At 42.0% G+C, this 23,278-nt stretch overlaps 2 protein-coding genes across 3 annotated transcripts in view; one reads left to right on the top strand and one right to left on the bottom strand.

Annotated features, from left to right (window-relative positions):
* LOC106090824 (sensory neuron membrane protein 2) overlaps positions 1 to 23,278 on the bottom strand; it is a 572,456-nt gene that overhangs the window by 240,915 nt on the left and 308,263 nt on the right. The gene's annotated exons all lie outside the window — the stretch shown is intronic.
* LOC106093926 (uncharacterized) lies at positions 4,111 to 5,612 on the top strand. Its single transcript, XM_013261091.2, has one exon. The coding sequence runs from the start codon at positions 4,539 to 4,541 to the stop codon at positions 5,301 to 5,303; it is 765 nt and encodes a 254-aa protein (XP_013116545.1). The 5' UTR covers positions 4,111 to 4,538; the 3' UTR covers positions 5,304 to 5,612.

Below are 23,278 nucleotides of genomic sequence, written 5' to 3'. Positions count from 1 at the left end.
AACTGCAAGAACGCACTTAAAATATCTAATGCATGGTTGATTTGATTTAAGTGGCGTGATATGACCATATTTTATAGAGGCCGACAAGCAAGATAAAGAATTTTCCCAAAAGTGATCCAATAGTCCAAGTGCGATACCAAGCCAATGGCTGTATAGTGTAGAAGGAGTACAGTGGTCAAATCGTCCCTTACATCCATAATCTTTAAGACCTCGGCTCACTGGACTAACCACTGTGAACCTGGCAATGGTGCCAGGTTTAAAATAAAGAGGACCTTATAACATCATTAAGGAATTAACGACAATCTATGCACCTGCCAGCCGTTACTATGAGCCAGACCCAAGCAGCCAAATCTTAAATGGAGAATTTTCTGTAGTTGTTAATTTAAATTAAAATTAGCACTTGAGTTCGTGAAACGTAACTATAAATAATGGCTTATAAATTTAAAGTTTTTCATTTTCCAACTTTATAATATTCACAAAACATTATTTTCCTATTCTCATAACGACCGCCATTTTTGCGGTATAAAGCTCAAATCAATGCAATATTTGTCATAATACGACCCTTTCATATAGCGCATCAACCAATCCAGCAACAACATCAACGACGGAGTGGAGGCCTTCATGCTGATCATCGATTTTGTTGGTGAGTTTTTAAGAACTATCATAAATAAGTGAGTACATGAACGAAAGTAAATATATAAGGAAAAAAAAAATGTCTTCTTTCACCCAATGAATTGCATCGGTTTGCTTTACATACCTATTTTGTAGAGTGAGAAAATAAGTAAGATGATTATCATTATCAACCAGTAATGGAAATTATCTCGCTTTGTTTTGTTTTGTGATTCTTTTTTTATGCCAATAATTCTTAACAGTCTTTACATGATCCAAACGCTGTCAAATTTCATTTTTTCTTTGTTTTGTTTTGCTACTGGCAGGCAATATTAGATCTTTTCGTTGATCGATACAAACCTTATTGATTTTACATTAACAGATAGCTGTTTTCATAAAGATCATTTTTATTGGTTTTTTTTCTCATCATATAGACTAAAACGAATATCTATCTAGATTGAAATAAGATTTATATATGCAATTTGTCCATTTATAAGTTCATTCGTTTGAACACCGAAAAATTTGATTATTAACGTATAATACCCTAATTTAGTATTTAGTCTTAATGAAAAGTGTTTAAGGATTTTTCTGCGTTTAAAGAAAACATATCATGAACTTCATAAAAAAGAATGTCTTGAATAAATTTATTAAGAATATCAATATGATGTGTTAAACAGTTTTCTTGATGTTTTCATCTCACGAGATGTGGTCATAAAAAGAAGGAGTTAGGTAAATTTTGGGGTTCTTTGCTAAAATACCAGAATGGTCGTGCCCTGAAGAACATTGGTAGGTGTGGGTTGCGAGGCACTTTCCCCCAACAACATCTGGGAGTGTGTTTTATTAGTATAGTCGGAAAATATCCCCGAATTCATATTTTTCCTACCTTGTTTTTTTTCTACCAATAGCAAACCTATAGTTTGTCAATAGTCAAATCTTTCCAACTTTGTTTTTTTATTTTAACCCGAATGCATTGTCACAAGTTCCATTTTTTTTTTTGTAAAAAGGGAGTCTGAAATTAAATTAATTCGCGTAATGAAAACGAGGTTTAGAGAGGATAGGACCGAACCCCCCCACCCGACTAGTGCTAGCGAAAAAAGGCTCCCGCAGTCCTACGCCACTCTAGATTCTACGACGCACAAGCACAGATCTTTCTTAAAAAAATAGCCTCGCGATATTAACCGTGTACATTACAATACCCTCCACCATTGATCGCATTTGTCGAGTTCTATGCGCGGTATATCTTTTTGGAATATTGAATAAGAACTGTTATGCTATTGGGACCATAAATGAATGATAACAGAACACCGTATGCAAAATTTTGAGCCAAATCGGATGAGAATTGCGCGCTCTATTGGCTCACGAAGTCAAGAACCAAGATCGGTTTATATAACAGCTATACCAGATAATGAATCGATTTGAATCATACTTAACACAGTTGTTGGAAGTGATACCAAAACACTACGTGCTGTTGAATCGGACGAGAATTGCGCCCTCTAGAGGCTCAAGAAGTCAACACCCAAGATCGGTGTATATGGCAGCTATATCAAAACATAGACCGATTTAAACCATACTTAGCGTAATTGTTGGAAGTGCTACTAAAACACTACCTGCAAAATTTCAGTTAAATCGGATAAGAATTGCGCCCTCTATAGGCTCAAGAAGTCAGGACCCATGATCAGTTTATATGGCAGCTATATCAAAACATGGACTGATTTGGCCCATTTACAATACCAACCGACCTACACTAATACAAAGTATTCGTGCAAAATTTCAAGCGGCTAGCTATACTCCTTCGAAAGTGTGCGTGCTTTCGACAGACAGACGGACGGACATTGCTAGACTGACTTAAAATGACATGACGATCAAGAATATATATATACTTAATGGAGTCTTAGAATGACGAAATTAGTATACCCCCATCCTATGGTTTAGGGTATAAAAATGCAAATTTTACCCATGAGCATTCCACTAAGGAACAGGGGCAAACTTCTCACATATCAATGAGTGCAGTCCGATTTAAGTTTAAGCTCAATGATAAGGGCCTCCTTTTTATATCCGAGTCCGAACGGAGTGCCGCAGTGCAACATTGCTTTGAGGAGAAGTTGTTACATTGCAAAGTACGTCACAAATGACGCCAGCATTAGGAGGGTATAAACACAGCTGAAAAATTGTTTCTGATGTTCACGCCAGGATTCGAAGCCAGGCGTTCTGCGTTACAGGCGGACATGCTAACCTCTGCGCTACAGTGGTCTCCGTTTGACGTTAAAATAGGTGTGCAAAATTTCGTCAAAGTCGGTTCAGATTTAGGCAAAGCTCCCATGTATCTTTCATCTGATATGGACTTGGAAAGAAAATAAGAAATCTTACAAGGTTCTACTCAATATTTCAAAGTACATGGTCTGACCAGATTTTAACATTGGTTTCATGTAAGTAATAGTATGTGCGTAGACTCGGTGGTGTAGGGTGTTATATAGTCAGCACGCCCAACTATTACTGTTTCTTACTGGTTTTATAATAGATTCGATAAGTAGCCCACATACTTCATTAACAACTGAACTTTCCAAATCTATTGAAATGGATTATCATCACTTCCCACAATGAGGTTTTTGCTCTACAGAAGTTGCCTTCTGCTGTAACTTTAGTTTTCAACAATCAAAAAGCAAGTTCCGCAAAATAATGTATCTTTACTTATAGAAGAGGCATGTGAGATACGTATCTGTATATCCGTGCTTTTTGATTTAAATTGAGCCAAACATATACTAAAATTTCAATATTCACAGTGGCAACATTTTTCATTTATTACATTTTTGTGTAACAGGCCCAACACTCGCTTTAAAACATAAACTAAAAGCAAGGGTTGCAACATGTCTACAGGTGTTTGAGTGTTAATGGCATCGGCCATTCTCAACATGACGATACCACTGGTCTGGTAACCCCAAGTGTGAGTGACAAAAGTATTAGAGTACATAAAAGTAGATGTGATGAGATGACACTAAGCAACATATGGATGAGAGTAAAACATGTAAAGAAAGAGAGAGCGTGAGAGAGAGAGAGAGGCCATGGCAGAGAGAACAAAAGTCTCAATGTGGAGAATGTAAACAAACTTGAAGTGTAAACAACAGTAACAACACTCGTTGATGCGGCAGATGGTCGGACAAAAACAGCAACGATGCGAATTTCTAGGAATGGATAATGCCGTATACACACACTGGGCCATTCGTGTAAATAACGGTAGTTTAAAAGTGAGTAAACCAAAACAAATGTGACTCTGTGTGTGTGTGTGTGTGTAAATATTATGAGTATGCTGTTTGTTTGCCTGTTACCTTCTGTTTTTAACATCGTGCGAAGTCGTCGATGGCCAAGAAAGTCTGCGTATTTCATCCGAGAGAGGATGAATGTATGTGGTATACCTAATGTCTGCTTGAGTGTGTGTGTGTGTGTGTATGTGCCGCCGCACTTACCCTTTTTTAGCAGGGAAAACTGAATGCAATTTTCAGTTCATAGAAAAACACCGAAGAGTTAAGAACGCGAGCGGCGCTCCTTCGCAATACAAGCGAGCAGGAATAACAAAAATATTTACACACACTGAGAATTTAGTGCAACTTTTCACACATAGAGTACAAGAAGAAGACTAAAGTCAAAGTTTGAGGTGTATGTCTGTCTTGGCCTGTACATAAAAAAAAGCAACTCGTTTAAAATTTCAAATTAAAGTGCTTTCAGAAAATTTCCAGCAAAGAAAGACCGTTAATTGTGTACAAGTAAAAAAAGGACTAAAGTAAAAAAAGGCTTTCAAAGTGTTGTCGTTTTGCAAAAGTGATTTTTGCCAAACGGGTTTTTCAACTGCTATCTACTCCTCTGAAGTGTTTTGAGAAAATCCCGTAAAAATTGGAGGAAATCCCAATTACAGACAAACCTTACAAAAGGAAACCATGTCAACGCTACCATTTCTCCTTAGCGTAGCCGATGAGCTGGACAACCTCAACTCACAATCGTACATGGACGATTTTGGTTTGGGCTTCCATCCGCATCGCCAATACTATCGCACGCCAACCATACAGCTATCGCTGCCGGCAGGCACCGAATGGATGCAGCCCGAGGGAAGGCATCATTCGCGTTACAGATCCACCTATCGCTATTATGGTGAACCGCAAAATAACCTTACCTCGCCGGCCGAGAATGACGAGGAGGACAATGAGGAGCCTTGTGATAGCTCCACCAAAGGTAGCCGCTCCAGCGAGCAGACAATGACAACAACAGCCACCACATCCGCTGCCCAGAAATATGTATCGGCCTTGAATTCTAACCGGCCCGAAGACAGCGATAGAATGGACAATTCGGTGAAGTTGTATAATTTGTCCAAGAAATGTGGCAAGAATTATTATCGCCATCCGGAGCCTAGCACCTCGTCAGCATCTTTGGGAACCCCACCACCACTTCCGCCACGTAGTTCCACCTCTGCGGCGACAGCAGCAGCGGCTGCGGCTGCTGCCAGTGCCCCCACCTCGACCAAGGAAAAACCCAGCATGGGCTATCGCCTGCATAGCAAATGCCTGGAGGGCAACAATTCGTCATCGGAGGAAAGTTTGCAGAAAGTCACCTCGTCCATAGAGTTTCTGACGTGTTTCCTGCTCAAGAAATCGCGTGTCAGCAGCAAAGCTTCATCGGCTGGGCCAGCGGAGAATAAAAAATCTTAGGACAATACACCGACGAAAACAACAACAAATTTAGCGTCAAAACGACGCAGCCATTGTTTTTAGTAAGCCACTATAGCAAACACAAGAACAACAACAATAGCAAAAGACAAAAAACAAAAAACATTCACAAAAAAAGCATTCACAAAAGTAGTGAACAACCAACAGCAACAGCAAAGAAAAAAAATCTAAAATTTAAGTGCATCGCCAAACAGCAACAACCAAAGCAACAACAGCAACAAATCTAGAAAATAGGACACAAAAAGGAACCTAGAATAACCCATACACACACACACGCAACAACTTAGAGTAGTAAGTAGAAATCGTAGTGGCAGTAGTAAAACTGGTACCAAAGTTTCATATCAAAACAAAAGCATAGAAGACAATCGCTTTTGCTATGTTGTTTTTGTTTTTTTTCTTTGTTGCTGTATCTCTTATCCTTGTTCTTTGTTCTCACTGCTGCTTGCCATTTTACCGAATTTGTGTACACTTCATGTGTGATACTTTAATTAAGTTTAATGTCTGCTGTAACCTCTTCCTCTGGCTTACCGCACCTTTGTATTCTTTTGTTTCCATCAGAAGAACAAAAAAAAGTCAATGACAATGCCTACAAAAACTTGGTCGTATGAGTAAGTGATTTTTGAAATTTGGAAATGTTGTGAAAATTCGAAGTCGAAACCGAAAATGCCTTCGACGAAAAGTTTGTAAGATATATAGGTCGATTCTTATCGACAATGTTGAATTTGGAGTAGACAAGACAACAGTCGTGCGGAGCCGACTTTAAAGCACCCTGCACCACCGAGTCTTCGTACTTACTTTACTCGAATTGGCCATTACAGAACATTTGGCCTCAGCAGGCAACCTATCGGCACCTACTGGCTTATTGTTTTTCAGCCGGTATAGTCAGTAGGAATTCCACGAAGCAGTAAGTACCTCGTCCTGACTATACCATCATCAGGGATTAGTTCTGCGGTATACTCATGGCCTCTTTACTATAATTGGCCACTATATTTGTTCCTCTAGCCAAACTTAGAATAGATTTCCAAGCGTCTCGATCTTCTGCGCTTCTTCTTTAATCTGACACACAGTTTCGAGATGTCTCTCTGCACTTGGCCAAATCTCCGATATGGTCTTCCGCTTTTGCGTGTTCTAATATGGTCGCCTTAAAGAGACTTCTTTGCTGGAGATCATTTATCCATGCTGACTACAGACCTTGCCAATGCAAATGTTGTACTATGCTATCGTTTAACAATGCTATCGTCGTCATACAGTGCGTGGTTCGTACGACGCTTTTATTCTCCATAAAGGTAGACTGGTCCATATATTTTAAGGACGATTTTTTCTCTCAAACACAACAGGTACCGTCTTGCCTGCTTTCCCAAATACCCATGCTTCGGAGCCATGCAACAGTATTAGTGTCTTGTTTAGTGTAATTTTTGTCTGTCGAGATTGAGTTTTGCTCCTGAACTGCTGGCTCCTTCGTTGTATCTAAAAATTGGTGTCATGTGTTTTGGGTTACGGCCAATGTAGATTAAGTTGCTGACTATCTCAAAGTTGTAGTTCTCCATTTTCATACCCACTACCGAAGGATAGGGGTATATTCATTTTGTCATTACGTTTGCAAGATACCTGGGTGTTTTGATGTACAGGAAATTGAACTTCAAATCCAACATTTTGGAAAGGGCAAGAAAGGCCACTCTTGCCCTAGACACCTGCAAGAGAGCCATTGGCAGAAGTTGGGGTTCAGACCGCGTGTCATGCATTTGGTATATACTGCAGTTGTCACACCTATAATACTATATGGTGTTGTGGTCTGGTGGACGGCGCCGGATCCAAAGGATGGCTTGTTTGTGCATAACTGAGGATGACATCATGTGATGCACTGAATTTAATGCTACATCTAATTGTGGCCAGTCAAATAGCTGCGACCACTACCGTGAGGCTAAGGGAGCTTTCTCTTTGGTCATATGGCGGCTACTGACACTGTGTTATCATTGATACAATGTCCGATGTTCGAGGCAGTGCGGATTACACCCTACCTGAGCCGCTTTTTGATAAAAATCACTGTACCTCTATTCCTGAAAGAACCGATTGAAACTACTATATCCCTGGTAGCAGAAGTTACATAGACTTCTATACGGATGGCTCCAAACTAGACGACCAGGTGGGCTTTGGGGTGTACTCCAAAGATCTAGAAGTGGTCATATCAAAAAGGTTACAGGACAGTGGTCGGCAGTGTGTATCAAGCAGAGATCCTTGCAACTAAGGAAGTGGTGGAATGGCCAAGATATAATGTCATTGCGACGATTGGCATAAATATCTTCTCAGATAGCCAGGCAGCAATTAAATCCCTGGAGAACGTATTTCCGAAAACAAAAACCGCCCTCGACTGTCGCAGATCTCTCAACCAGAGCTGAACAGTTCAAAATTCAATTCAAAAATTCAGAGAAATGCATAAAATTGTTATTTGAATCGATAGTACGGTGCATATAATTTAATGTTTGAAGATTATTTCATGCAAATGTTGAACGTGACTGCGCCTCAAATGGTCCATCCGCTTAGTCCAATTTTGGCATACTCTTTCCACCATTTCGGCCGGTACGGCACGAATAAATGCTTCAATGTTGTCTTGCAATACGCCAATTAAAGCGCGCCTGTCTGTATAGATATGAGCTTTAACATAGTCCCACAAAAGATAGTCTAAAGGAGTTAAATTGCACGATTTTGGCGGCCATTTGACCGGTCCCGAATATGAAATAATATGTTCACCGCTGGAACCGTCATGTTGAAACCACTTGTCATGCAAGCCAAGCTCTTGCATTTTGGGCAAACAAAAGTTGGATATCATCTCACGATAGCGCTCACCACTCACAGTTACGTAGCGATTTGCATCACCCTTGAGGGAGTACGATCCAATGATGCCGCCAGCCCATAAACCGCACCAAACTGTGAATTTTTCTGAATGCATTGGTTGCTCTTGCAATGCTTCTGGCTGAATTTCACTCCAAAATCGACAATACTGCTTATTTACGTATCCATTGAGCCAAAAATGAAATTCGTCGCTTTTTTAACAGAGCACGCATTTTGATAATAAAATTCAATAATTTGCAAGCCTTATTCGTTTGTAAAACGATTCATGAAGATGTTTGACAGTGGAACAAAACACGAAAGGTGAGTGAGCTGTTTAAATCAGTGTTGCCAAAAACATCATATCTAAAAAATCACCCTTTATATACTTTATCGCCTCGTTGTTCTGACCCGATCCAGCCATGTATGTCCGACCGTCCGTCCGTCTATCGAACTTACGATAACAGTCGAATGCGTAAAGGTATCTGCTTGAAATTTTGCACAGATACTTACTATTGATGTAGGTCATTGGGGATTGCAAATGGGTCATAACGGCTCAGATTTAGATATAGCTCCCATATAAGCCGATCTGCCGATTTGACTTGTTGAGCCCTTACAAACCGTAAATTTTATCCGATTATGCTGAAATTTTGCACATAATGTTCTGTTATGGCTTGCAACAACTATGCCAAGTACAGTCTAAATCGGTCTATAACCTGATATAGCTCCCATATAAACCGATCTCCAGATTTGACTTCTTGAGCCCTTACAAGCCGCAACTTTTGTTCGAATTGGCCGAAGTTTTGCACATAGTGTTCTGTTATTACTATAAACCGATCTCCCGATTTGACATTTTGATCACCTGAAAATCGCAATTTTCATCTGATTTCGCTGAAATTTTGCGCATAGTGTCTTGTTATGATTTCCAACATCTGTGTTTAGTACGGTCCAAATCGGTCGATAACCTGATATAGCTCCCATATAAACCGATTTCTTGAGCCCCTGGAAGCTGCTATATTTGTCCAATTTTGCTGAAATTTCGCATGCGGTGTTCTGCTCTGACTTTGAACAATAGTGCTTAGTACGGTCCAAATCGGTCTACAACCTGATATAGCTCCCATATGAACCCATCTTCCGATTTGATTTCTTGAGCCCTTACAATCCGCAATTTTTGTCCGATTTGGCTAAAATTTTGCATATAGTGTTCTGTTATGACTTGCAACAACTGTGCCAAGTACGATCCAAATTAGTTTATAACCAGATATAGCTCCCACATTTTAGCAGAATCCCTGGTGGTGGGTTCCCAAGATTCGGACCGGCCGAACTTAGCACGCTTTCACATGTTTATTGTAACTCTGCTATATCCAAATTATTATCCATATTTAGGCCGATCTTAATCATATTTGGCGCATATGCCGAGAAGCTTTATAAAATTAACAGTTCCAAATTTCAGCGAAATCGGATAATATATGCTGTTTTTAGGGGGTAAGCCCTTAATCGTCTTATCGATCTATATGACAGCTATATGTCAATATTGTCCGATCTGGATCAAATTTGCGTTGGATGAAGGCATTTTTAACGCAGCTCACTGCTTCAAATTTCAGCGAAATCAGATAATAAGTGGGGATTTAATAGTCTTTAGACCCTATAGTTGAAGATCGGTTTATATAAACAAAGCCTGGTCAGGACCATATTCGGGACAGATGTTGAGAGTTTTGATACAAATTACTGTTCCAAATTTATGGGAAAGACCCTGTATAAGACCATAGAAATGCATAGAGTAGAGTACGAAATGCATATCGGTTTATATGACAGCCAGGGACTTAGCTATGCAGGTGGCTGTCGGGCCCACGTAATGACCTCCCAATATCCTTTTGTAATTTCTGCCTATAAAGAGAAACCGTCCAAAAACTTCTTTTGCCTCTAAAGTGCTACCGGGCAAAGAACGTGACAAATGCTATCCATGGTGGAGAGTATATAAGGTTCGGCCTGGCCGAACTTAGCACGCTTTTTAAAAAGCGAGAACTAACCCATAATCATCAAAACCTGTACACTTTTTTGAACCATGGACACACTCTATAGATTTTATAAACAAGTAAAAAGGGTTAAATTCGGCCGGGCCTAACTTTGGATACCCACCCTCTCGGGTATATATGTTAACCTTTTGTCATAATCCGGTGAAAACTGCATAATTTATGCCACCATAGCAGCTTTATCGAATTATGGTCAGATTTGGACCAAATTCGACACGAATGTCTAATAAGTATAAGTCACTGATCAATTTTGTAGAATAAAATGTTGGTCTTTTTGGTAGCCGTATCCAAATATAGACCGTTATGAACCATATACGACACGGATGCCGAAAAGCCTATCATAAGTCACTGTGTCAAATTTCAGCGAAATCGGATTATAAATGTGTCTTATATGGCAGCTATATCCAAATCTGAACCGATCTGGGCCAAATTGAGCAGGGATGTCGAAGGACCTAACACAACTCACTTCCCAAATTTCGGTGAAATTGAACAATAAATGCGCCCTTTATGGGCCCAAGACCTCAAATCGAGAGATCGGGGCAGCTATATCCAAATCTGGACCGATATGGGCCAATTTGAAGAACGATGTCGAAGGGCCTATCTCAACTCACTCTTCTAAATTTTGGCAAAATCGGAAAATAAATGCGCCCTTTATGGGCCCAAGACCTCAAATCGAGAGATTGGTCTATATGGCAGCTATATCCAAATCTCGCTCGATCTAGGCCAAATTGACAAAGAATTTCGAAGGCCCAGACACAACTCACTGTCCCGAGTTTCAGCAAAATCGGATAATAAATGTGGCTTCTATGGGCCTAAGACCCTAAATCGGCGGATCGGTCTATATGGGTGCTATATCGAGATATAGTCCAAAATACCCCATCTTTGAACTTAACTCTATTTCGAAGACTGTAGCGTGATGTTTTCTATTCATTTACTTCCCTTCACAAACATTACCTTGGCACGTATTATAGAAGTGCAAAAAAACCCCAAATACTGACAAGGATAGATTTCTTAAAAATCACGACGCAATATCGAGAAAAGATGAAAAAATTTATGTTTCTTACTTCCAATGAAATACTAACACGAGTTTGGTTTTCATTTGTGTTTTCTCTTCTTCTCCTCTTACACTCCCTCCCCAAACACATATGTGTACATATCCTTGGTTTGCTGTGGGCAATTTGGATATGGTGGTGGATAATGGCGTTGGTGTGTTTTTGAATCATAGTGATTGGTGTGATATATGCGCATTTGGAAGTTGAAGGTTCCATCTCGTTGCCATCATCTCATAGTGTTCATGGTTATGGAGATGTGTTCTTGATCGCCATGGATTCACAGTGCGGTTTTAAAGCAAAGGTCAAGAGCAAATCAATTAGTCGTATACAACTGTGAAGGATTTAGAAAATGACTTAGTACACCAGTTTGAGCTTTTTTTTAACAATAATGTGCATTTGGAGGTCATATGGAGGAAAGTGAGGAACAAAAATGCATTGAGGAAAAGAGAATGGAATTCTTTGTCCTGTAACTTTCAGTTCAATGATATGTTGAATATAAAAACCGCATTTACCATACAATTTAGATGAATGATAAATCTGAGGTTTATATTAGATCACCTGACATCCTTCCTGAATATGATAAAATATTTCTCGCTTTAGCTGAACTTGGAATAGATTTCCAAGCGCGTCGATCTTCTGCGCTTCTTCTCAAATCACTGACACTAAGTTTCGTGATGTCTTTCGCCATTTGACCGTTCCATCGGAATTTTGGTCGGTTTGTCATTCATTCTGGCAACTTGACCTAGACAACACAACCATAGTGTTTTTGATACGTTTAACTATGCTTTGCTGTCGCTGGCTTGGACAGATGTTAAGACAGGTCACTGTCTAATCGGAAAACATGCTGACAGACTAAAGGTTGCCAGCAACGATTTTTGCAGAAGCTGTGACGATATCGAAAAAGAAGAGACAATAAAACACCTTCTGTGTGTGTGTCCCGCACTGGCAGTCAGAAGGAGTTCCACTTTAGGTTTTCATTTCTTTGAGAACCTGCCTGATCTATCGGAAGTTATTGCGCTTTTTAAAGCGATCTGGATGGTTCAACGGTAGGATGCATCTTCCTTTTTCTGTTCCTGTGGTATCACAATGGACGAAAACGTCTAGGTGAATCTGATGGTAGACTGCCACCTAAACATAACCTAACCTAACTATGCAAGCGTCGCACAGAGGGGTGGAAAACAAGTAAAAAAGGCGTTAAGTTCGGCCGGGCCGAACTTTGGATATCCACCACCTCGGGTATATATGCAAAACCACCTTTCGTCATAAACCGGTAAAATATGCATAATTTATGCCACCATAGCAGCTTTATCGAAATAGGGTCCGATTTGGATCAAATTCGGCACGGACATTGAGTCATTGTTCAATTTTGTAGAACAAAATATTGGCCTTTTTGGAAACTATATCCAAATATAGACAGATCTGAACCATAAACGACAAGGATGTCGAAAAGCCTAACATAAGTCACTGTGTCGAATTAAAGCGAAATCGGATTTTAAATGTGACTTTTATGGGCCCAAAACCTTAAATCGGGAGATCGGTCTATATGGCAGCTGTATCCAAATCTGGACCGATTTGGGCCAAGTTTCAGAAAAATGTCGAAGAGCTCAACACAGCTCAGTGTCCGAAATTTTGGCAAAATCGGACAATAAATGCGCCTTTTATGTCCCAAAACCCTTAAATCGAGAGATCTGTCTATATGGCAGCTATATCCAAATCTGGACCGATTCGGGCCAAGTTTCAGCAAAATGTCGAATAGCTCAACACAACTCACTGTCCCAATTTTCGGCAAAATCGGACAATAAATGCACCTTTTATTGCCCCAAAACCTTAAATCGAGAGATAGGTCTATAAGGCAGCTATATCCAAATCTGGACCGATTTGAGCCAAGTAGAAGAAAAATGTGGAAGGGGCAAACACAACTCACTATTTAAAATTTCAGCAAAATCGGATAATAAATGTGGCTTTTATGGCCCTAAGACCCTTAATCGGCGGATCGGTGGCTTAACACAACTCACTCTCCAAATTTCAGCAAAGTAGTAAAGGGCTGTCGAATGCGGCAAAATTTCAAACGCCTAGATTTCATTCTTCGAAAGTTAGCGCGCTTTCGACAGGCGGTCGGATAAACAAACGGATATGTCTAGATTGAGTGGGTTGCCCACCAAAGGTGAGTTCACTCGGAGACCAGTCTGGCCCATTGTGGTACCTTAGAAAGAAAGGGGAGAGAAAGAAGATGTGAGACCTCGGACTGGAGGTTATACACGAACAAAAGAAAGACAGAAGGAATGGAGAACCAGAGCGGTCGGTGAAGGCAATCCCCACGCAAGCACGGATGTACCTACGCCGGAGCTTATGGTTTCTTCAACAAATCTTACGAGACCTACCAGAGGTACTCTCGCAGATCACTGAAGAAGCGGCTCCCCAGAAAGCAGAGCCTATTTTCCTGCAGACCAGGCAAGTGTTCAATAGTCTCCTTTTCATCCTAATCGAGGCAACTTCTACAGAAGCTATTGTGCGGTATCCCCATGCGACCTCATCGATGACCGGCCATAGCACCTTCGCAGTCCGCCAACCATCCACTGAGTCCCACCTCGCCAACGACGCCGCCCTGGCCATCCCTTCTACTATGTTCAGTAGCTTGACAAATGGCACGTGGGCAAGACCGACGACTGGTCCGCCCGGCGCAGACGAAGCCCTCCTAGAATCCCCTCATGCTCAGGAATCCATGTCAGAGTCACATCGTGGGCTTGGAGCCTATCCAGGGACTCCAAACAATCCACCACTCATCTCGACCTCGCCATCCTCGATCCTAAGGCCTTGAGCGCCGCCATACTGTCTACATAAATTCTGAGTTTCGAGGGCGGTAAGTCCCTTACCAGAATTTATATTGCAGCCACTGCAATAGCACAGATCTCTGCCTGAAAAACCGTACACTCGTCCATCAGTCTCAGAGACATACTGAAAGCAGCAGTCTCAGAGACATACTTCTCAAGTACAGCATTGGCCCTTCATTCGTCCCTTTCAGGAAATCGAATCGCGAATTCCCTCACTACAGACGGCACTGGTGCCATTTAGTCGGAGATCTTCCTCAGTCTACCCTTCGTATCGCTAACTCCCAGATTTGAACTGTGGCCGCAACAATCCTGCTTCAGCATGCCGAGCTTAAGAGCTACCCAGCCTAAACGCGACACTGGCGGCACAGTTCCGTATATAAGCCTCAATGGGCTGCATATCCAGCATCGCCTCTACGCCTGCCTGCGGTGCGGATTTCAGTGCCCCTGTGACCCCAACGCAGGTCAGTCTTTGGACCTTCTCGAACTCCCTCTCATGCGCCCTTTTCCCTACGGTATTCGACCATACCAGTGCTCCATAGGCCTGACCTGGTCTCACGATGGCCGTATACATTCAATAAATCTCTTGGGAGTTACCCCCACTTCCCATCGAACATCCTCCTGCAGGAATAAAAAGCGCACAGTGCCTTACGGCTTCTTTTCTCGATGTTCCTCTTCCCGAACAGTTTCGAACCGAGGACTATGCCTAGGTACTTTGCCTCCTTCGAGAGCCGCAGGGTAACCCCGTCCAAGGCAGGGAGTCTGAACTCCTTTTTTTTATATCTATGGGTTAACAGCACCAGCTCCGTCTTCCCTGGGTTGGTCCTCAATCTATTTCTGGTGGCCCATCGCGACAACCTCCTCAGTGACCCTTCCATGATCTCGCTAATCGTAGACAAAATCTTGCCTCGGACCAGCATCACGACGTCGTCCGCATAAGCGATAATCCTCGTGCCGTTCCCACCGAGATCCATCAGGATTTCATTAATCACGAGGTTCCATAGAATCGGCAAGAACAACCCTGCTTGGGGCGTTCTTCTGGTCACCCGCCTTCTGACCACAATATCTCCCAGGTTCGCATTAATAATCCTGCCATAAAGCATATTATTGGTTCACTGGAAGATTATGGGGTGAATCCCCGTGCGACCCAGTGCGGCGACTATCACCCATATCTCCAAAATGTACTCCTTCTGTAGGAGAGACGTCTCGACCTCCTGTACCTGTACCTGCCTTTGAAGTATGCGTGTTGTGCCCTATTGAAGTTCTCCGGCATCAGTCCCTCTCTCATCCTCAGGTCAATCAGTCTTTCCAGTGTTTTCAGCAAAACCGATGACGGACTAATAGCCCTATAATCCTTTGTCGTATCTTGGTTTATTCTTCCCGCCTTGGGGATAAAGACCAACTTGACTTCCCTCCATGCCCTCGGTATATAAGACCATGCCAGGCTCGTTCGGAAGATCCGCTCAAGCCAGGGCAGGTTGACTCCAAGGCACTCCCTGCAGCAGTGCCGGGATAATTCCGACATAAATGGCCGGAAAGTGCTGACCGACTAATGGGGGTATACTAATCTAGTCATTCCTATTGTAACACCCCGAAATGTTGACCTCAGATCGCATAAAGTGTATATATTCTTGGTCGTCTCGACATCCTGAGTCGATCTAGCCATTTCCGCCCGTCCATTCATCCGTCCGTCTGTCTGTCTGTTGATGTAAATGGGCCAAGTCGGTCCATGTTTTGGTATAGCTGCCATATAAACCGATATCGGATCTTGATATCTTGAGTCTCTAGAGGGATGGGACCTGTACAGGTACAAGAGTGAGGCGAAATCGTCCAAGAGGTCGTCATGGATCTGTTTTTACGAGTCAGTAGAGGGAGCGAATGAGTCCTCCAGGTTCCGCAGATTGCTCTCCAAGGATTCGAAAACTCTAGGAAGCATTCTAACAGAGAAAGGAATCTGGAAGAATTCTATCTCTTAGACGCTCGAGCTGCTGGCACTTCTCTGAGTGCTCCAACATGGCCGGTAGGTTATTTAAGTCGATTGGTATTGATGTCGCCGTTGTTCGTGGTTACGGTCATGATAACGGAGGGGAAGATTGTCTGGGCGGTGAATCCATATGAACTTTAGAAGTCAACGGGACCGGATCGCTTAATGCGTGCTATGCTGCAATTGGCATGTCCGATTATCATACGACTCCTTGAGATGATTTTTAGGAGCTGCGTTTTGCTGGGCTTTGTACCCACTGAGTGGTGGAAGGGCGAAAGCGGGAAAATCGATCCATTCTCTACCTAAGGACTACAGGTCAATAAGCCTCTCATCCTTTATTTGTAAGACTTTGAAAAGACTCACTATACCCACCACCATAGAATGGGGGTACACTATTCTAGTCATTCCGTTTGTAACACCTCGAAATATTCGTCTAAGACGTCTAAGTATATATATATTCTTGATCGTCTCGACGTTCTGAGTCGATTTACCCATGTCCCTCCTTCCGTCTGTCGAAACCACGATTGCGGTCAAACGCGTAAAGCTAGCCGCTTGAAATTTTGCACAGATAATTAATATTGATGTAGGTCAATGGGGATTGCAAATGGGCCATATCGGTTTAGATTTGGATATAGCTCCCATATAAACCGATCTCCCGATTTGACTTCTTGGGTCCTTACAAAACGCAATTTTGGTCCAATTTGACTGAAATTTTGCATGCGGTGTTCTATTACGACTTACAGCAACTATCCAAGTAAGGTCTAAATCGGTCTATAACCTGATATAGCTCCCATATAAACCGATCTCCCGAATGGTCTATATCGGTTTAGATTTGGATATAGCAAATGGGCCATATCGGTTTAGATTTGGATATAGCTCCCATATAAACCGATCTCCCGATTTGACTTCTTGAGTCCTTACAAAACGCAATTTTTGTCCGATTCACCTGAAATTTTTGAATGCGTTGTTTTGTTTTAACAACCAATAACTGTGCCAAGTACGATCCGAATCGGTCTATAAACTGATATAGCTCCCATATAAACTGATCTCTCGTTTAGACTCCTGGTGGCCTTACAAGCCGCATATTTTCCGATTTGGCTGAAATTTTGCATGTGGTGTTCTGTTATGACTTCCACTAACTGTGCTAAATACGGTCCAAATCAGTCCATAACCTGATATAGCTCCCATAAAAGCCGGTCTCTCGATTATCCCTGTTCAGTTCCTAGAAGCTTAAATATTTGCTGGTTTGACAGAACGTTCCCAAGATTCGACCGAACTTAGCACGCTTTTACTTGTTGACATATATGTTGGGGACCTTTTTGACCCTCACTGGTATGCGGCTGTTAGCATGAGTACATTAAGGAACGGACAGTGAATTTGGGTGTGGGGGACTTCACTTTGGCGACCTCTTGGACTTTTAATAACCTGAAGTTGGAGTCCACACATGGCGCTCTTGTGGACATGAAGGTCCCCCTCTTTTAGTAAGTGATGAAAGGCCGGATTATGAACGCATTACTGGCAGAGGGCTGGATTAAGAAGATTGTGATCAGAGGAAGAAGGAGTTTTATCGCTTCTGTTGTGGCTTTTTTGATCAACGGAATTCTGAAATTTCATTTCGATAGGACGACGTCATCATCATGTCAGGTGGCTATTACTTTTTTTATTATTAAGGACTTCTTTCATCGAGCTTTAAGGAAGATGTCCGGATGGGCGAGAGCCAATGGATTTGGCATAAATCCCAGAAAGACTGAACTGGTCCTTTTCATCAGGAGGATGCTGGGTGTTTTTAGGGACCTGTACTGGAGCTCTCTTTGGAGGCTAAGTACTTGGCCGTGTGTCTTCACCAGAAACTAAGTTTTAGAAGAAACTTCGAAGAAAGATTCAAAAGAGAACTGAATGAGCTCTGTACCTGTCGCTACACGATAGGAAGGAGTGGGGGGTTAAAGCCAGAAACGTTGCATTTATTGTTTACGGCGGTCGTTCGGCCAATTCTCGCCTTTGGTTGTCTGGTGTGGCACAAAGCTCTGGACAATTGTGACCTTCGCAGAATGAAGGTGCAGGGTACTGCGGCAGTGCTAACCTCTGGGGGAAGGAGAAGTACTCCGAGAAAGGCATTGAATACCATTCTCCATCTTATTCCCTTATGTTGGGTGTGTGTCGACAAAGATCGCCATCAAACTGAGGGAGTCAGGTACAAGGCGCTCCTCTAACAAAGGCCATTCTTCTGTTGTGCGGGGGATGATGTTGCCGCGTGGTGCCATGCTATATGCAGCGTGACTGATTATATACCAGGGGAATTATTCTTTGTTGAATGCTTGAAAGTCGTTTTTCCGAAAAAGGGACCTCGGGGTTGGGGGCATCCCGCCTTTCCCGGGACCCTCTGTATACATGGATGGGTCTAAATTAGATTGGGGCACTGGAGCAAGAGTATTCAGAGAATCAGGGAATCTTATGGACTGGATGGGTGCAGCGATTTTCTTGACAGGGCGGATGCCTTTTACGATGACTGCGAGAATAAGGCGTGGACTAGTGCTGTAGGTAATAGTCAAAGACTCTGTGGCCAAGTTTTTCGTAAAACAGGACCTACTCATCTTCGGTCTGAGAGAGCATGACATTTCAACTTTAGGTATTTGACGTAGCGCTTGATTCAGGGCTACACAGACTTCAGCAAGATGTGCGATGACGATGACTACGCAATTGCGAGGAGAAGACAGAGGATAAAAGGTGAACACCTCTTTCAGAGCTTGGATTCTCTACAGGCTCTTGCGCCCTTGTTATTCGTGAGTTCTCTAGATGCCTGAATTGGCTGACTGGATCGTATTGTCGAAGGTGATTTTTTGTTATTTCTCCATCTTCTCTATTACTATCTTGGACCTAAGGTCTCCGAGTGAAGCGACTAGTAACCAAGGTTGGTAGTCAAACAACTGCACAAAATTATAAAGCGCTGCGCTAGTGAATAGAGAATTTATTATTCTCATTAAACGAGTTTGTTTTCTTTATTACACATTAGTGTTGTTCTCTTTTCTTCTGGTTGTTCAAATGATGGGTGATTTTAGAACACATTCGGTTAATATACGAGGGTATAGGGCGAATTTCTTTGCGGTGCATGCACATATTCATTTTCACCGTCCTAACATTCTAGCTCTTTGTAAGACCCAGGTGCGTGAGGATTTAGATCCACAGGATTTTCACATTCCTGGCTACCAGACTCTGTCTCTTTTTATTTTGTCCAGAGGCCTCGTGGTATGTGTACGTAATGATGTAGTGTTCCAAAGACGACAACACCTGGACTCACAGTATCCTGAATTTAACTCCCTTTGGGTTAAATTCGGGATTGGATCACATATACTGCACTTCGGATTTTTCTATAGAAGTCCAAACTCAGAAAGGGAGGCTTCCATGAACGGCTTTGGCGCCCTTTCAGATTCAATTACAAATATTTTGGGGGGTTTTCCGGGCAGTAAAATTGTTGTCGCTGGGGATTTCAATGTCCACAACTCCTCCTGGCTTTCCCATTCGAGACATACGACTCCTGAGGGCCAATACGTTGAGCTTTTCGCTGCGCACAATGGTTTGGCGCAACTAGTGAACGAACCGACACATATCGCACCAAAATAATACTCTTGAGCTTTTTTCTACCTTCAAACCCTAAAAAGTATGAAGTAAATACTCTTGCACCTCTTGGTAACTCCAATCACTGCATTGTTTCAGCATCTTTTTCGTATTCTGCTCTTCGTACTGCATCCTCCCCAGTCCCGAAGCGGTCAATATTTCTATACGAAAAGGCACGTTGAGCTGAGCTCAATGGATTCTTTTATTGGAAACTATGTTTTCTAGATGACGATATAAATGCTACTGCTGAAGTGATTGAGAAGATAATTTTAAATGGAATGAGAACTTTTATTCTAGTTAAGACTATAACGGCTAAATCAGAATACAAAAGTTGGTTTAACCAGACATGCAGAGATGCTTTCAGGAACTGGTGCTTGGATAAAAATGCCAATACTGAACTGCTGCGCCAGCAGGCAAGATCTTCGTGTGCCAATGTGCTTAGGCGCGAAAAATTTCTTTACAAACATCATCTGCGAGTGAAGGTTCTTGCTTCCACAGGAGGTAAGGAAGTAAGAGCTTTTGGTCGTTCGTGAAAAGAGTAAAGAGTAGTTCTTCATCTATTCCTACTCTTGTTAAGGATGATCCAACGTTCACTGACCCGGTTGATAAGGCTAACAGGTTAGGCTGATATATTTGCAGGGAACTCTTTTCAGCCGGATAGCAATCAACCACTCCCCTCCATCGAAAATGTATCTGGCGTCATGCCCCAAATATTTTTTCGAACTCGTGAAGTTAAAAAGGTTCTTGAGAATCTAGACGTAAATAAATCCCCGGGCTCGGATGGAATATCAACACAAGTGATCTTCGACGCTCGCTCGTCCATTATGCAACATTGCCTACCGTGCGGGAGTCGTCCCGGCGCGTTGGAAGGTTGCGAACGTTCAGCCAATACCCAAGAAAGGTGAGGCAAACAACGCTGCGAATTATCGGCCAATTGCGATATGCTCCGCTCTCTCTGAGGTCATGGAGAACATAGTGAATCATCATCTTGTGAGGTATTTAGAGTCTAATGGCCTTCTTAGTGACCAGTAGTATGGGTTTCGCAGAAATCGCTCTACAGGCGACCTCATGGCACTTCTGTCGGAACGTTGGAGTCGCTCAATCCACCTGTTTGATGAGAGTAAGGTTGTGGCTCTGGATATCTCCAAGGCATTTGATACGGTCTGGCACGATGCACTACTATCAAAGCTTGTCGCATTTGGTGTCGGTAAGGGCTTCGTTCGATTTATTTCGAGCTTTCTCAGAGATCGCACTATTCGAGTCGTTATGGATGGGTTCTCACTGACCCATTACGATCATCTTTGTCTATCAACGGTGTACATGTTGAGAGCTTCTGATTAGAAGCTCTTGATGTTCTGGGCATGAAAATACAAAGTGATATCCGTTGGGCTAAACATGTATTTGAAGTGTCGAAAGAATCATTCAAGTGTTTTGGCTTCCTTAAACTGTGTAAGAATTACTTTACTCCGTCTGATCTTCTTAACATCTGCATCACTTTCATAAGACCGAAAATGGAGTACAACTCACATGAATGGGCTGGAGTTTCAAAATCATCCCTGGAGCTACTGGACCGTGTACAGAGGAGAGCGATGGCGTTGATTGGGGACAGTGGGGTGTCCAACTCTATTGCCTCCCTTCATCATCGTCGCAATGTGGGTTGTTTGGCGCTGTTCTATCGGTACGTTCATGGTGTGTGTTCGTCTGATATTCGTCTTCTTATTCCGATATAAGGATGTATGTCAAGTATACTAGACATTCCAGGAACTCACACCCGTTTGTAATTGATTGGCCAGCGGACCGCACAATGCATTATAGAGAGAATTCTTATTTCGCCCGTTCGTATGTGGAATCGACTTCCGGCTAATGTCTTTCCTTCGCACTTTGACATCCAAAGATGTAAGACAAATGTCAATAAAACTACATCCTTTTCCCCCTCCAATTCCTAATTTCCTCTCGCCAACGCAATGCACTGCATTTATAAGGGACAACCCCTGCGTGTTGTCTGACAGAACAAAAAAAAAAAACAAATTTACCCTAACATTCGTGTTAGGTTTTAACGTCGTACACACTAGTCTGTAAAGCTCAACTTCTAATAGAAAATTGAAATAGTATTTTTTTGGCTTTACCTAGTTTCCATTCCCTCCCTGTGCTTCGAGTTGCTTCGTACTCACGTAAAATTGCAACAATTTCACTAATCGCACGTCATCAGTTATTCAAAAGCAACAAAATATACCGACTGCCATGAGGCATAATTGACACATGTCCGTTAAAATGGAAAGTATGCCAGTGGAGCACACGGATACATGTGAAACTTATTTAGTCCTACATGGCGGTACAATGCTCAAGCATCAGCTTTCAAGTATTTCTCTCTCTTTTTTTTTGGGGAATTTCTCAAGTGGCCTAAGTGGAATTGGCAAACAGTGACAATAACAACACGAAAAACGGCATCGTAATTTGAAATAAGTAAGAAATTATCAGCAGCAAAACCATGTATGGGAATTTTTCATAGTGGGGATTTATTTTTTGACTGGAAATAGGTTTTCAAATGTTAATGGTAGTATTGAATTGTAAGCTTTTTAAGCAGTTGCAATGGCCACGTAATATAGGACCACATTCGACATGTCAAGGATTTTACAGTTAAACTCTAACGAAGTTCAATCACATGCTTTTTAAGAAGGTTAATATGAACCTCTAATTTGAATGACATCAAAATCGGATTTACTTTTTATTTTTATACCCTCCACCATAGGATGGGGGTATACTAATTTCGTCATTCTGTTTGTAACACCTCGAAATATGCGTCTAAGACCCCATAAAGTATATAAATTCTTGATCGTCATGTCATTTTAAGTCGATCTAGCCATGTCCGTCCGTCCATCCGTCCGTCGGTCTGTCTGTCGAAAGCACGCTATCTTTCGAGGGAGTAAAGCTTGCCGCTTGAAATTTTGCACAAATGCTTTTTATTAGTGTAGGTCGGTTGGTATTGTAAATGGGCCAAATCGGTCCATGTTTTGATATAGCTGCCATATAAACCGATCTTGGATCTTGAAATCTTGAGGCTCTAGAGGGCACAATTCTTATCCGATTTTATTGAAATTTTGCACTTAGTGTTTTGGTAGCACTTCCAAGAACTACGCTAAATATGGTTTAAATCGGTTCATTTTTTGATATAATATGATTTCCAAAAACTGTGCTAAGAATGGTGTTAATCGGTATAGAATCTGATTTAGCTGTCATATAAACCGATCTGGGATCTTGACTTCTTGAACCTCTAAAGGGCTCAATTCTCATCCGATTTGGCTGAAATTTTGTACAAAGGCTTCTCTCACGACCTTCAACAAACGTGTCTAATGTGGACTGAATCGATCAATAGCTTGATACAGCTCCCATATAAACCTATCTCCCGATTTTGTTTCTTGATCCCCTTCAAGGCGCAATTCTTATCCGAATGAACTGAAATATTACACAATGACTTCTACAATGTTCAGCATTCATTTGTGGTCCGAATCGGACTATAACTTGATAAAGCTCCAATAGCATAATAGTTCTTATTCAATATTTTATGGTTGTCTAAAAAGAGATACCGCGCATAGACCTCGACAAATGCGATCAATGGTGGAGG

This window comes from Stomoxys calcitrans, chromosome 1 (genome assembly GCF_963082655.1).
Source record: "Stomoxys calcitrans chromosome 1, idStoCalc2.1, whole genome shotgun sequence".
Taxonomy (NCBI): Eukaryota; Metazoa; Arthropoda; class Insecta; order Diptera; family Muscidae; genus Stomoxys; species Stomoxys calcitrans.
This window is presented reverse-complemented; position numbering and strand designations above follow the sequence as displayed.

Excerpts from the sequence above, each read along its gene's own strand:
- LOC106093926 (XM_013261091.2), top strand. The coding sequence starts at position 4,539 with ATGTCAACGCTACCATTTCTCCTTAGCGTAGCCGATGAGCTGGACAAC.